Source organism: Abramis brama (assembly GCF_963993115.1).
Source record: "Abramis brama genome assembly, chromosome: 4".
Classification (NCBI taxonomy): Eukaryota; Metazoa; Chordata; class Actinopteri; order Cypriniformes; family Leuciscidae; genus Abramis; species Abramis brama.
The window spans coordinates 55,141,972-55,157,757 of record NC_139966.1 but is presented as its reverse complement, the minus strand read 5'-3'; the positions used below and the strand labels follow the sequence as shown (position 1 = coordinate 55,157,757).

Genomic DNA, 15,786 nt, shown 5'->3' with positions numbered 1-15,786 from the left:
TGAAATCTGAAGTCTGATATAGTAATGACTGTGAGTAAATTAGAAGAAACTCTTGATACTCACACTGGACGTCCAGCATCACTGATGCGTTCTGAGCGCCGTGTTCGTTCTGAGCTGTCAGACATATCGTCCGCTGTGTGTACATTCAAAATAAAAGGGTTTCGCCCTCCTGTGGTGATTTGTGTGAATTACAGTTGCATATCGAGTCTAATAAACAAAAAAAGTGTTTCACTCTCTGGTATACTTAATGTGCAACTATGCAATTTTTTTCCATAAACACTGGATGAAACTGATTAACATTATAATCTTTTTTTTAAAGAAAAAAAATACGTTTTGAATAGAAATGAAAACACTGATGTATAATAAAATACATTATAATGTTTTAAAATGTAATGTGTTTTATCCCTCGTATTTTTAAAGGAGTTTCTGTCTGAAAGTGTGACACCAGAAGAAGCTGACTGTGTTCTCCATCACAAATAATGTGCAACATAAACGACACACTGAGGTCAAGTACGTTTCCCACTATTGATCTGGTAAGAAAAGAAATGCTTGTTCAATCTCATGCTATTTTACAGGAATGAACTTCTGACTCCTATATTTTCTGTGAAATCTCACAAACTTCAAATCTTATTAGGTAATGCTTTAGAGGAAGTTTTCACTTTTTATCATTAGTAAACACGAACGAACGATGAACAATGATTTGTCAATATTAGTTAATGTTAATTTCAACATTTACTAAACAAATTTTGCATTACCTAATGTTAACAAATGTTAACAAATCAAGCTTTTAATGTTGTTTATATGTCTATGTAGTGTTTTTAATATGCTTTGAGACAAACCATGTACAAATGCGTTAGTCAACACCATTGCTGAGTATTTTCTCCTTAAAACTGCAGTGAACCAAAGACAGTCTCAAAAACACAGTTTGAATTCGCTGGTGTTTCTGACGTCACAAACTTGTAACCAATCAGGTCAACGATTGGATCTCTGAGCTGCTGCGAGTGAGTGGGGGTGGGGCTAATTTGCATATTCATAGAATCACCGACTAAATGAGTCAAGGGTGTAGAGTTATATTCAAACTATTTTAAGGCTTTTTAAAGAAAAGAAAAAACTTTTAAATATGTAATTTTGGTGATCAAAGATGAGTTTTAAGGGATAAAATACAGGGGACTTTAAGTGTTACAGATTATTTCAAGTAATTTGCCATAAAGTAGCTAATTTCTGTCCATCATAATGTTAGTTCATTCATATTGTATATGGATAGTTCGTAAAAGAAGATATTTTGGAGAACATTGGCAACTAAAAACATCATTGGACCCCATTAACACTGAGGGGAAAAAAAACACTGGAACATTTTTCAAATTATCATCTTTTATGTTCAACAGAAGAAAGAAAGTCCTACAGGTTTGGAAGGATAGAATTGCAATTTGTTGGTGAACATTTGCTTGAAAAATCCATGTGTGGTGTTTGAGTTATGCATAAAGATTTGAAGGTTTTGGTTCATTCTAAAGGCTCGTTCACACCAAGAATGATAACTATAAAATCATAACAATAATATCGTCCACAGTCACACCAACGAACAATATCGTTCTGTTTATTATAAGTGCGTCTGCAGTTTTGTCGTCTACTGCTTTAAATGCTCAAGCTCTTTACAGCAGGATGGATTCTGATTGGCTGTCAATGTTTTTATCGTTCATCAGCTGAAAAAAAAAATAGTTTCAACAATATAATTTTTTGTGCCGTTCCTACACCTTTAGAACAATTTTCAAAAGTTGTTTATATTCGTATCGTTGTGGAAGATATACTAGCCTCATACTCGTTATAGTTATTGGTCTAAACAGGCTTTTACTGTTCAACAACATCTGCACTGACCAACGGTGAAATTGCATTCTGTCCGAGTTGGTACTATCAGGTCATGTGACCTACAGCGTCAGCTGCGTCGCTTCACTGCCATTCACAACTCCTCTCCCGGGGCCTAATTGGGATAATAAAGTGTTCATTGAATGCGCACTTGAGAAGTAGCAGATCATCCTGGGTATGTTTAGCCTAATGTTTTTTTAAAGGGGACATATCATGCCAAATGCACTTTTTTAGCCCTTAAATGCATTTTGTTGTATATTTGGAGTGTTTAGAAGTACAGAAAATATGAAATTATTCTCTTCAGGTGCTTCGTTGATATCTATATATTCTGTTTTGGTCATATTTTTCAACCTGTTCCGATTTTTCTGTTATCTATGACGTTTTTTGAACTATTACGTCACAGTATTTGCAGCGGAACTGCCAAATAAGGACATTGACTTCCGGCCCAACACTTCGAGCAATCCGCCATTTTTATTTCTCGCTGCAATTTTGTAGTCCAAGCTAAAGGATGCAGAAGTTACGAGAGGGTAAGTTAAAATGTTCGGTTGTTGGATGTAGTAACCCACACGCTTCATTACACCGTCTAATGTAGATGAACTGCTTGTTACAGGACGCATGTTTAACTGAAAGAACGAGCAGAGAGAGAGACCCGGTCGCGCGCGTGCTCACTCTCTCTCTTCAGAGCCAGGCGAAAGTGTAAACAAGACTTAACCGTCTCCAAACTAGACGCTGTCTTGCTCTCTCTCCCTCGCACATATTAATCAAAATAAATCGACACGGTGGTAAAAGGTGTGTAAATACAGTACACACCATTGCAATACATCCATATGAAGACGTTGTTCTGCAGGTTCGTCGTCTTCATTTTCATCTCGCTCCTGCTCCGACTCTGGCTCGAACATGTAAGGCTGGCTGGACAAGTCTTCCGTTGTTGACATTTTGTTAATAACGTGTGAATAAAAAGTTTCTGTGCCGCTAGATAATCGTATCTCTGCTATCAAACTACAAAAATGGCCGAATGGGGTGGAGTTGAACCGAGTGTCACCGCTACAACCTGGAGAGGGGGCGGGGTATGAAGTGTCTCAATTGTATTTAAAGAGACCGCACCAAAACGAGTTGCTCTCAGACGCACATCAGAAAAGGGGTAGAAAAGGGGCCTGTGGAGCTATAATAATGAGGAATTCAGACCCAAGAATTGCAGTTCCGCTTTATATAGACTACAAATGTATGATTTATATGTAAAAAGGAACAATTTAAAAGCATGATATGTCTCCTTTAATACTATGTATTCGGACATGATACTAGTTTTTGCGCATACTGTATAGCAGGGAAGTATTCGATTTTGGACAAAGTGCAACTGTTCTTTTTCTGTCTTTAAACAACCAAGCGATGGGTCATGTTTTCATAAATCGTGTCTTCTGATGACACATTCGGGATCTTCGCCCTACTATCTTGTGGGCTTTGGTCTTCCTTGAGGTCAGTCGTAGATGCTGCGTCTCCTGTAGAATGATGACGGACCTCAGCATATTCCTCGGTCAGCGAGGAGGCGCCCCTGATCTCTCCTGACGCCGGCTCTGCGTTCGTGAAGTCGATGGTGGAATAATGAAGAGATTCTGGTGATCTTGGTGTAACGGCTGACAGCATGTCTTTATTCCCGTAAACACACTCGCTGTCACCATGGGAATCCGTGGCCTGATGGAGCTGAAACACAGCAGAATCAGATGAAGGTCCGTTTGTGATGTCTTTGAAAATGAATAATGTGAGTGTGTTTAACTCACTATTTGAGACAGTATGAGTCCAGATGTGTCGTCTTGTCTGGTTCTTGAAGGTTTGGGATTCCTTCTTCTGAAAAATGTTTTTAGGCCTTTAGATTCTGATATAATATGTCAATCAGAATCACAAATCATCCTTGTGATGAGGCTAGTAAAGTAAAAGTCTCATCAAATCAATGTGATCTGTTTATTTGGCTTCAAATTATGTTCTTCTGTATTTTGTCTTGTTTTCCAGTACAAATATATTAAATTAAGACACATTTACTTGAGAAGCAAAATGGGATATAAAAGTCTTGTTTTCTGAAAAATCGATCAAAATTAAGATTGTTTAAAACAAGAACAAATATCTGCCAATGGGGTTAAAAAAGTGTATTTCTCTGAACCCATTGGCATTTTTCTGAAAACAAGAATTAATTTCTGAAGTCATTTTGCTTCTCAAGTAAAAGTATCTTGATTTAAGAACGTTTAGATATTTTTTACTGGAAAACAAGACAAGCTTATTTTGGAGTGAAACTTTTGAACACAATAGCCGAAAAAGTCTTTGTAATCATCTATAGTTTAGCCTCAGCTCATATATTGGACCAGTTCTGTGATAATCATGTTTTTTTGTCTTTCCTCAAATGACATTTGTCTGATGTACCCACCGTTCATTGTAGACTGCCATGATGCACAAGATCATCATCGCTGATGCGCCGACAGCAGCTCCGAGTAGCACAGACGGGTGATGGAAACCTGGAAAGCAGTGTTTTATTGCTCAGAGGTTGGTCTTTTATAGCTCAGGACTCTTAAATGAAATAATTTAAGTGTCTAAAAAGTTTCTCAGGAGTGATAAAAATGAATGTGAAGAGCAGCTCAGATCATTTGATCATAGATTCGATTCAAGTTCATACTGAGATCTCTGATATTTGATTACAGACTTTAGTGTCTTGGCAAATATGAGCACATTTCTCTGGAGAAAAGTTTCCATTTGGTCTCCATTTGATCTCATTGCTGCCTAGGAGAAATAATTCCCCTCTGGAAAAGTACACTTCATCATACAAAAAAAAAAAAAAGAAAACATTTAATATTTAAGTGTGAACTAAAGGTAATGTTTTCAGTAGAGCCCGACCGATAAAGGATTTTTAAGGCCGATACCGATACAAATATTTGGTGATTTAAAAATCCTATATTCCGATATATCGGCCAATATATATTAAAAAAAATAAAATCCAGAAACACGTAACAAAACATGAACAGATTTCCCTAACATTAGTTATTTGTAGTTATTTAAAGGCACAATATGTAACTTTTTTGCTTTAAAAATAGCAAAAATCACTATATCTATGTTATATATTTTTTTTAGTTGTGTACTTACATTATCCCAACTGTTTCCAACAACTTTCAAACCAGGAGAAATTTCAATTTAATTCGAAGACACGGCACGTTTCTTTATTTCCGTTTTGTCGCAGTCAATGGCGTCATATCCGCGTTGTCCCTGGTTTCCGCTCGTACTGCCATGGTAACCAGAGTTATGAACCAGAGCCCTCTGATAGTAACCAAGACGACAGACGTGGACCACTGTAGTTCGCAATGTCTATCTGCACGCTGTTGTTGTTTCGTTCAAACATTACGGACCATGGCAAGCAGACTTTGGATAAAAAAGAGAACTAAAACGAGAATCAATATCAGCGCGGTGTTTTCGAGATGCCTAGAGCTCCCATAGACAGTATATAAACGAGAGCTCCACGTCCGAGACTTCGACCGCTCCTACATGTACTTTATTAAACAGGTGAGCACATTTACATAAAACTAATCAATGTTTTATAGTTCAACAATGCTAAAATGTCAAAATATGATCTGTATGTTATTCTAATGTTGATCTAGTTTACTGCTAGTCTCATACAGACAGACTAACACATACATTTCAACACATTCAAATGCAGTTTAGTGTGATAGTGTAATGTTAGACCAAGTGAAACAGCGCTGCGTTACCTCACAAGTTTAATTTGTCTAATAAACTGACCTGTGAGTAGTAATTCTGCGTGTAGTTCGGTAGAATGAAATGTCCATATTCCTTTTATATCCGCGGGACTCGCGTCGCGTTTGGAGCTGATAGCTGTCTCTTAGCAATCCCGAACTGCTTCATATCACAGTCATGATAAAAACATTGATGTATTCAGTCATCCATAAACATTATTAGATCGGTCGGCTTGACGTTGACGACAAGATCCATAATTCTTAGCAAATGTTGCGTCATCAATCTACGCCTTTGTTATTGTAAATAGGTTAGCGACCCCTAGTGGAGAAAAAATCCCATACTGTACGTTTAAGAGTCCTCAGCCTAACTAAAATAATATGATAATGCAGTTTAAAAATAAACTTGTTTGTTTTATTGTCACAACAGAACAGAATATATTAAAGTTCTGATAAATATAGTGTGTGTGTGTGGTGTGTGTGTGTGTGTGTGTGTGTGTGTACAGGTTTATATTACATTGCAGAGTCCCCACAAAGATAGTGAACGTACGTGTGTGTACGTGTGCGTGCGTGCGTGTGTGTGTGTGTGTGTGTGTGTGTGTGACAGTTAGTCCCTATTGCCTTTCCATTAGATCAAACAGTAGAGCGTTGGTGCTGGCAACGCCAAGGTCATGGGTTCAATGCAAGAACTGATAAGATTGTAAATGTGTACCTTGAAATGCAATGTAAGTCACTTTTGATAAAAGCGTCTGCCAAATGTCAATGTTATAAGCTACCTTATAATTACAATGTCATTTTGCTTATCCCTTTACCTGCACTCTTTTAATTCTATCCATCTATTCCAAAGATACAACAAACCATTTTCAATCATCATTTGCTCCCTGCCTTCTAAAATCTACTACTTAATGATGCACTAAATACATTATGTGACTCGTTAATGCTGCGACTAAACGAAGTCAGCAACGCACACTTGGATTTCACACACGTGTAAAAGAAAAGCTAACTTTTATGCACAGGCTATGTTTGATAGTTTTTCTCAATGTCTAAATGTTCACTCCTCGCGTGCCTAACTTACGTTTTACAACGCAGGGACTGGAACTACAGATATGCTAGTTATAAATACAGTAATCATTACTTTATTTAGGCAGAATAAGTTCGTTGTGATTTCCATGCTCATTGATGTTAGCGGTCTTCCTTGTAGAGTGCCCTCTGGTGGACAAACTATGCTGCGCCAACACTCATAACATGGTTGAAGGGTGTTTCGTCCGCTTTTATTTAATTTTTTAAATATTCATTTATCGGCCATTATAAATGCCGATACCGATAGTTTGGAAAATGCCTAATATCGGTCGGGCTCTAGTTTTCAGACACATAATTGCATGTTATTTATAATTCTAGGTTAAATTTATATTAAATTCAATTAGCCAAACATAATTTCTCAATTACTTCTATTGTCTTTGAAATATGGTGAAAGTGTACAGCCAAATACTGATAAGCATGTATGTAAACTAAAATAAACTTTAATGTCATTTCTTTTGAAAATTGAGTAACTTTATTTTACACTGTCCTTGTTACATGTTACATGTAGTTACTATAGTAATGAATATAAATTATGCATAATTACATGCAACTAACCCTAACCACTCCCTAATCATAAGTACATGTAGTTAATTATTATTACTAAGTACTTAAATGTATAATTACACTATAACATGGACACCTTAAAATAATGTTTAACCGAAAATTGTAGGTTATGCATATGTAAACATATTTAAATGGGTTTTTAATTACACATTTGTAATGAAGCTGCTTTTAATATATTATCTTTAAATGTAATATTGAATAACACTAATTTTACAATTAAAATTTTAATCGAGTACTTCGTGTGCTTATAGTCAACACATCAAAACAAGTCTACTTATTTAAAGCACAGCAAAATGTATTAAAACAATAATTTAAAATGTGCTTTAAAGTACAACTTTTAATTTGGCATCATTACAAAGTGCACTTTTTAAAAGTGCAAGAAACAGTCATGAACGTGTAATCTCTTTAAGTAAACTTGAACTGCAAGTACAGATTTTTAATACACTTAAAAAAAAAAAAAAAACTTAAATAGGGTTCTATTTAGAACTCTAGGGTTCTTGAATCAATTTTAAAGACTTTATACCAAAAAGGTTCTAAGGAGAAATGTCTTAAATGATTGCGAAAATACATTAATGTTTAACGGGTCTTTCAGTTTTTTTCTACTGATAATTAAAATAAAAAATTTATCAAAACAAATTAAGGACAAATAAATCCATAAAATCATCCCTAAAAGATTCTATATATGAAGCACCGTACAGAAACTTTTCTTCTAAGAGTGTATACTTTTAAGATTTGAAGTACACTACAAGCGCACATTCAATTCAAATTAAGTGCACTTCTTTTTCAGAAGGGTTAAGATATTCCAGAGATCTCATTTGTGATCATTCTTGTTGATCAGATAAAGCTGTTGTTGTGCATCAGAGAAGCGAATCTCACCTCTGTCCCGATCTGTCTCTGTCCCGGGTGTCTGTGTGACGGGATGAAACCGTTGGCTGGCGCTGGCGGTGCCGAGAGTGTTTGCACTGAAACACTGAAGGACGTCCGTGTCTGTGAGAGACTGATTGATGGTCAGGATGCTCTTCGAGCTTGTGCTTCCTAAAGTTTCATTCCTGATGAACGTGTTTGTAGAGTTGGTGAGAACATTTCCAGATCGACGCCACTCTAGTTTAGGCGAGGGATTCCCATGAGCCTCACAGACACACGTGATTACGCTGCTTTTGTTACAAGAGCTGGAGATTTTGGGCGCAACTGAAAGAGATAATAAGATCATAAACTGTAGTTTCTGTGTAGGATCTGAGCAAAATAAAACAGTTTGAGGACCTGTTTCACTTAAGAAAAACTGCTGAACATCTCACTAGGGCTTTTCACACTTGAAATATAGTTAACTCTGGGTCACACTAAAAACTGGGTTAACAGAATTCTTGGTTATCTTGCTTCACGTTTCACATTGGGGTTAACATTTATTCCTGAGTATTTATAAATACATTCCTAAACCATAAATGTTCTTATTTGCATATTTGCCATTCAGCCACATTGCACATCCTCATCGACTGAACTATCAAGTTTATAATGAATGGGCTTTTCGGACAGTAAAGGTAAGAATGATATGGTCTCTTCTTCACAACAATTGTCACATTTTCTGTCACCATTTGACAGTTTCCCTTCAAACGCTAAACTACTGTTTATCCAACGCCCATGACTGTTCAAAGCATGTGCTTATGAGCCATGCGATTGGCTGTTTGTTGCTAAGCGTCTAGCCGTAACATTCTGACACAGATCATTTCACAATGCACTGGTTGCAACGCAATGCGGGATTAATGACGCCAATAGCAGCGCTACTCCTGTTCCCGAGCAGGGTTTCATAACCCCGGGTAAAAAGCAGTGGTAACGGCACTTCTAAATTACAAGTGTGAAACGTTCCTTTACCTTGGGTTATTCTATGTTGTAGACAGTGAATCAGTTTTCTTTTGGAGCAAAAAGATTAAATATAAATGGAATCAGTACATAAAATGCTTACTTTTAAAGATTAACGAAATAGCGAGTTCTCTTTGCTACCGTGGCCATTTATCTGTGGATGTTCATTTTGTTCAGGCTCAGAGTCAGCACAGCGAGGACCACCATATATACTCAAGAGACAAATGCTAAATTAGGGAAGTTGCTGACCGCTAAGATTAACTTCTCCATCTTGCCACAGACAATCCACTACAGGATGTAGTCTTGTATCACTCGAGCTCCACTGACTTCACTCACTTTCACACCTGTCATGGTGCTGCTCTGAGTAAGGTCTGTTGTTTGTCACTCCCAAAAGTCACTTTTTATTTACATAAAGTTAAACATATATCAACTTTGTTGCGTCGCTGGACACGCTAGAGCATTATGATTCTGGATGAATTGAGACAATTTTTTGTTTTGTTTAAAATTCTCACATGATTCTGAATGGACAACAAAAAACAACAACATGTAATTTACTAAATATTCTGACAAAATGTTAATTGCTGTAGTGTAGTCTAAAAAGATTATTATTATTTTTTTAAGTTGAGTTGAATGAATGATTCAACGACTTGCTCAAATAATTCACTTGTTTCATTACTGGATGAATCAGCGTTTTTGAACAAATCTCTTGAATGAATGATTTAATGACAAATACATTTTTTAAAAGTCACTTGTCCCTGTGTAACAATTTAATTGATACAATCTTTATTTGAAGCATCAAGTTACATTCACAAGGTGATTTACTGTATTTTGATCGCTACTGCAGACATCGGTGTTTATATCCAAACTATAAACATTTATCCCAGTACTTCTATGATCATTTGAATTAATGCAACACAATATAAAATAACAATATTGTGTGGTTGAAAAGACTGTTTGTGAAGCTGTTTCATACTTATACATCACAACTGCTCTCTCCGCCAACACAGATCTGAATGTTCGCTGTGATCGTACTTGTTAAAGGTTTAAAGGTTGTATCAGCGATTTCAGGCCCAAACATAAATGATCACATTCATCTAAACTTTCCTAACAATCCGCTAGCTAGTGTTCCAACCAATCACCGACAGGGGTGGGTGTTGTGAGGTTTTGCGCTCGTGCACGGCTGTCTATGACGGCTGCACGCAAAAACCTCACAACACCCACCCCTGTCGGTGATTGGTTGGAACACTATTTATTTTGGTTTTGAGTAGTGGTGAAACCGACTGTTTTTGTGTGCAGATTTCAGAGCCTAGGCTGCCTACAGAGACGCGTTTGACAGCAATGTGTTTTTTGGGGCATCTGAGGAAAAAAAGATGTGTAGTGTAGCAGTTCAAGATCTGGGTTAGTAACTGAATAGATGTATGTTTAAACCTTGTTATTTTACAAGTTTCAGATGTAGGCAGTATGTTGAAGCATGTGTGCAAACATCTAGATGAACACAATACAAAATAACCGACAAAACACCATGTGTCTGTATTTCACCTATTACGTTGTTCGCTTTACACTAGCTGTGTAATGGTTTTAATTAGCTACTGTGCTAAAGCAAACAAAACACAGACTATATGATGAGAATTTGTAGTAAACATGATAGGACTGTTTTTCATTTGTCGACTGGACAGTGTGTTAGTCTGAACTGAGAACAGCTGCACTGTGAGCAACTGAAGCATATCTGGGAATAAAATAAATCAAAACCCACTGACACTGATCATAAATTTGCAGTTCAGTGATGGTCACAGAAAAAAGTCAGTATCTACAGACAGGCCTCATTACTTGGATCATTAATGTTAGGGTTTGCACATTAAATCCTAATCAAAAATTATTATTTTTTTGCATTGATTATATTATGAGAAATCAATTAATTCAGTCCTCTTGAATGTGAGTAACTGATGGATAATAGCGATTGCCAAACATTCACAATGGACGTCCAGCAGAATTCAGGCTGTCACAGTAGATAGCATTATGACTATCTTCCACATTTGTAAAATATTAGTAAAGACATTTACTGCAAGTATTTGCAGTAAAAGTGAAGGTTTTTAAATGTGTTAAAAATATGAAATATATTTAAAATATATGCATTAAAATATAATGTATATATTTAATTTGGTTGTATTTTAATTTATTTCTTTTTTAGCTTTTAAGTCTGAAATCTGAAGTCTGATATAGTAATGACTGTGAGTAAATTAGAAGAGACTCTTGATACTCACACTGGACGTCCAGCATCACTGATGCGTTCTGAGCGCCGTGTTCGTTCTGAGCTGTACAGACGTATCGTCCGCTGTGTGTCGGGTCGGTGTTGCTGATGGTCAGGTTCTGTCCGCTCTGCACTGGTTTCAGTGGTTCTTCAGTGTCTCTGTACCAGGTGTAGTTGAGCACCGGTGGGTTTGCATCACTGCTGCAGCTCAGAGTCACTGAACGGCCCTCCAGAACAAAACCAGATGCACTTACATGCGCAGATGTGTTTTTAGGAGCATCTTATGGAGAAGAAAAAATGTAGGCCATCAAAAAAAATTGTTTTTATAATTGTAAAGTCATTAATGCGATGAAATGAGACTAATGGAATTAGTGACAAAAAAAAAGGCTTTTCAAAGGGGTGGTTGATTATGATTTCACTTTTCTAACTTTAGTTAGTGTGTAATGTTGCTGTTTGAGCATAAACAACATCTGCAAAGTGACAACGCTCAAAGTTCAAAGCAAAGGGAGATATTTGCTTTTAAAGAAATAGTTTTTTAAGGACTACAACAAACAGCTGGTAGGGACTACACGACATTCCTCCTGGGTTAGTGACATCACTAACCCTAAAATTTACATAAACCCCGCCCCCTGAACACGATTTATAGATTATCAAGACCGAATATGCTAATCATTGACTAGAAGATAACTACACATAAGCTACATAAATTCATCAACTAAACATTCAGAAATGTCCTGTTGCATTCTACATGTTGTCTCTTCTTCTTGAGTCTCTCCATCATTGTCTGACTCCGGTTTGAACATAAAAGGCTAAAAGTTTTTGAAATTTTCAGTACGTGTGTGTGAGTGCAAGCTGTTGAAGCTCCGCCCCCTGTGTCAGGAGCAGCAGCTCATTTGCATTTAAAGGGACACACAGAAAACGGTGCGTTTTTGCTCACCCTCAAAAATGGACAATTTTAACATGCTAAATAAAAATGTCTGTGGGGTATTTTGAGCTAAAACTTCACATACACACTCTGGGGACATCAGAGATTTATTTTACATCTTGTGAAAAGGGCATTATACCACCCCTTTAAATCATACACATTGTCTCATCCATGTAAAAGGGTCCGCTGTCAGCAGGCTAAATGACTACAAAGTCATGCTTATTATATATGCATTTAGTTCTTGTCGTTCACTGTACATTTACAAGCCTAGTAAAGGTTGAAAAAACTGTTTAAGCGAAGATCATTTATAGTAGCGGTTGTTTTTATAGTTTATAGTTTTTATATTTAAAAATATATATAAAATAATTGTAATATAATATGTATAATTTATATTTTGTGTATTTATTTACACTATTCCTCTCTCTCTTTCTCTGCATATAAAATTAATTATATGCAATATTTTATACTTCTAGTATATATATGTGTATAAAGTCTGAAATCTGAAGTCTGATATAGTAATGACTGTGAGTAAATTAGAAGAGCCTCTTGATACTCACACTGGACGTCCAGCAGAATTCAGGCTGTCACAGTAGATAGCATTATGACTATCTTCCACATTTGTAAAATAATAGTAAAGACATTTACTGCAAGTATTTGCAGTAAAAGTGAAGGTTTTTAAATGTGTTAAAAATATGAAATATATTTAAAATATATGCATTAAAATATAATGTATATATTTAATTTAATTGTTTTTTTATTTATTTATTTTTTAGCTTTTAAGTCTGAAATCTGAAGTCTGATATAGTAATGACTCAGTAAATTAGAAGAGCCTCTTGATACTCACACTGGACGTCCAGCATCACTGATGCGTTCTGAGCGCCGTGTTCGTTCTGAGCTGTACAGACGTATCGTCCGCTGTGTGTCGGGTCGGTGTTGCTGATGGTCAGGTTCTGTCCGCTCTGCACTGGTTTCAGTGGTTCTTCAGTGTCTCTGTACCAGGTGTAGTTGAGCACCGGTGGGTTTGCATCACTGCTGCAGCTCAGAGTCACTGAACGGCCCTCCAGAACAAAACCAGATGCACTTACATGCGCAGATGTGTTTTTAGGAGCATCTAATGGAGGAGAAAAACATTCAGCAATTATGTTATGATTTACAGCTCTAATTCTAGATGATCAGACAGTATTTATTGAAATAATCCCTGTCTTACACTGAACACGTAGCGTACGAGTCTCTTGTTTTGTGATCTGCTTCTGAAGCTGGTGTGTTACAGTGCAGGTGAAATTGGCTAAATGATGACGGTGAGTTACAGTGAAGATCAGATCAGAGATGAGCTCAGTTTGCTCCTGACGCTGCTGTTGTGTGACGCTCTCGTTGAGGAGGTGTTCAGGAGACGAGCTCCATGTGAGATTTGCTGGACGAGAGGAACAGAAGATCTTAGTTGAGCAGCGCAGATTCCCAGAGCTTCCCTCCGTCACCTTCGTCACCTTCTGCTGATCCTTAAACAGACTCACTGTGGGTTTGGGTGGAGACTCTACAACACATAGAGATGCAGTCAAACATTACAGGATTATATCCAATAATGAAGGCACATATTGTACAGTAGTTGAATTATTTATTATTTATATCCAGTAACATTATCCAACTCATTTTGCATCGCAGACATAAGCTATTTTCTGTGAATGTGCAAGTCTTCCGATTCATAAGCCGCATATTAGTAAATGATTAGAAGAATAACTGCTGTAACTGGTAAAACTATTTGCAGTACAAACCAGTGTTTATGATAATAAATCAAAATAATATGATAACAATTACTAGTTTGCAATATAAAGCAGCATAACAGACAGTTTTTGTACAAGTTAATAACTGGTAGTGAATGTCAATAGAAGCTTTGCACAATCATGTTACTAATGGCCGTGCCACACTTACATTAAGATAGAAGCAGCATGAACAATATGACACTCACTTGTGACAGCAATTTCAACTTTGTATTCAGGTTTGTTGTAGTAGTTATATTTCAATCTTTTGCTGCCTTCAACTCTGAAGAAATACGACCCTTTATCCCTCGGACGGACATTATCAAAGCGGGTGGTGCAGTTTTTCTCTGTAGGAGTGCCAAATATTTCTCCTTTTAATAGTCCAGTGCCGGGTCTACTGGAGTCAAACACTACAGTGGGAGAGTCTCCGTCTTTATTCCATATTCTCTTTAAATCTTCAGTGAGGTCTGTTACATATTTATCATCAATATCAAATGTGCAGGGTATGAAAACACAGGATCCTTGTAGAGCTTCTACTTTCTTCGGCAGACTGATATTAAAAACACATAACACTCCTAAAACACACAGACAAGAGGAACTGATCACACAGAGTTTACATGCAGAATAACCTGCTGCACTTATTCAAATGGAAATGCTTTCAGAATATTAATTCAGTAGAGGAATAATCTATAAGAATGAAACCTTGTATCAGACATCCAGTGAGGAGGAACGTCACAGATATTTCCATCATTTACATTCACTCCACCTTACAACAGAAAATACAAACACACAATCATATACACTCTTAAAATAAACTGAAGAACCTTTAACATCCATTGAATCTTTCCATTCCATAAAAGCTTCTTTATAGTGAAAAAAACAATGTTCTTTAGATTATTAAAAGTTTCTTCATATTAAGAAAAAATGATTATTTTAGGAAGTGTTCCCTGAAAGTTTCCATAAATTGTTCTTCTATGGAATCGCTGTGAAAAAAACACACCCTTTTGGAACCTTTATTTTTAAGAGTGTATTGTAACGCTGCTGGCTGAATGATAGGAGGAAGCAGGATCCACATGCAGCAAACTTTATTTAATAAACCAAAACCTAGACAAACTCAGACTCGGGAAACAGGACACAGGAACCAAACAGCCAACATACACAAACAAGAACCCACAAACACTGAAACAAGATACAGGGTTTAAATACAGAGACTAACAAGCTAAACAAGATAACAAGGGGGCGTGGTTAATCTGAAACACCTGGGGAGACTAATAAACAAGAAAGACTACAAAGGACTACAAAACATGGCACAGAACAGGAAATAACAAAAATGCACACCAGACAAGGGAAACACAGGACAGGAATCATGACATAGCCCCCCACTTAAGGAGCAGATTCCAGATGCTCCTCAGGAAATAGTTCAGGAGGGTGGTGGAGCGGAGGCGGACCCGGGGGCGGGATGGAGGGCCAGGCCCGTGGAACGGCAGAGGGCCTGGAGACTGTGGCAGAACGGGAGACCAGGGCGGATCAGGCGACCAGGGCGGAGCAGGCTGTGCAGGCGGCCAGGGCAGTGCTGGCAGCCAGGGCAGTGCTGGCTGAGGAGACGGCCACGGCGGTGACGACCCTTCGGGCGGCCACGGCGGAGACGACCCTTCGGGCGGCCACGGCGGAGACGACCCTTCGGGCGGCCACGGCGGAGACGACCCTTCGGGCGGCCACGGCGGAGACGACCCTTCGGGCGGCCACGGCGGAGACGACCCTTCGGGCGGCCACGGCGGA

General features: G+C 37.6%; 1 protein-coding gene across 1 annotated transcript; it reads right to left on the bottom strand.

Annotated features, from left to right (window-relative positions):
* Window positions 1-1,142: 1,142 nt before the first annotated feature.
* LOC311082275 (myelin-associated glycoprotein-like) lies at window positions 1,143-14,868 on the bottom strand. Its single transcript, XM_084113003.1, has 9 exons — window positions 14,710-14,868; window positions 14,217-14,582; window positions 13,461-13,784; window positions 13,098-13,364; window positions 11,342-11,608; window positions 8,103-8,414; window positions 4,274-4,361; window positions 3,636-3,702; window positions 1,143-3,558 (listed from the first exon to the last, which is right to left on the bottom strand). Exons 1-9 carry the CDS (start codon window positions 14,756-14,758, stop codon window positions 3,232-3,234), a joined length of 2,067 nt encoding a protein of 688 aa, XP_083969129.1. The 5' UTR covers window positions 14,759-14,868; the 3' UTR covers window positions 1,143-3,231.
* Window positions 14,869-15,786: the final 918 nt, after the last annotated feature.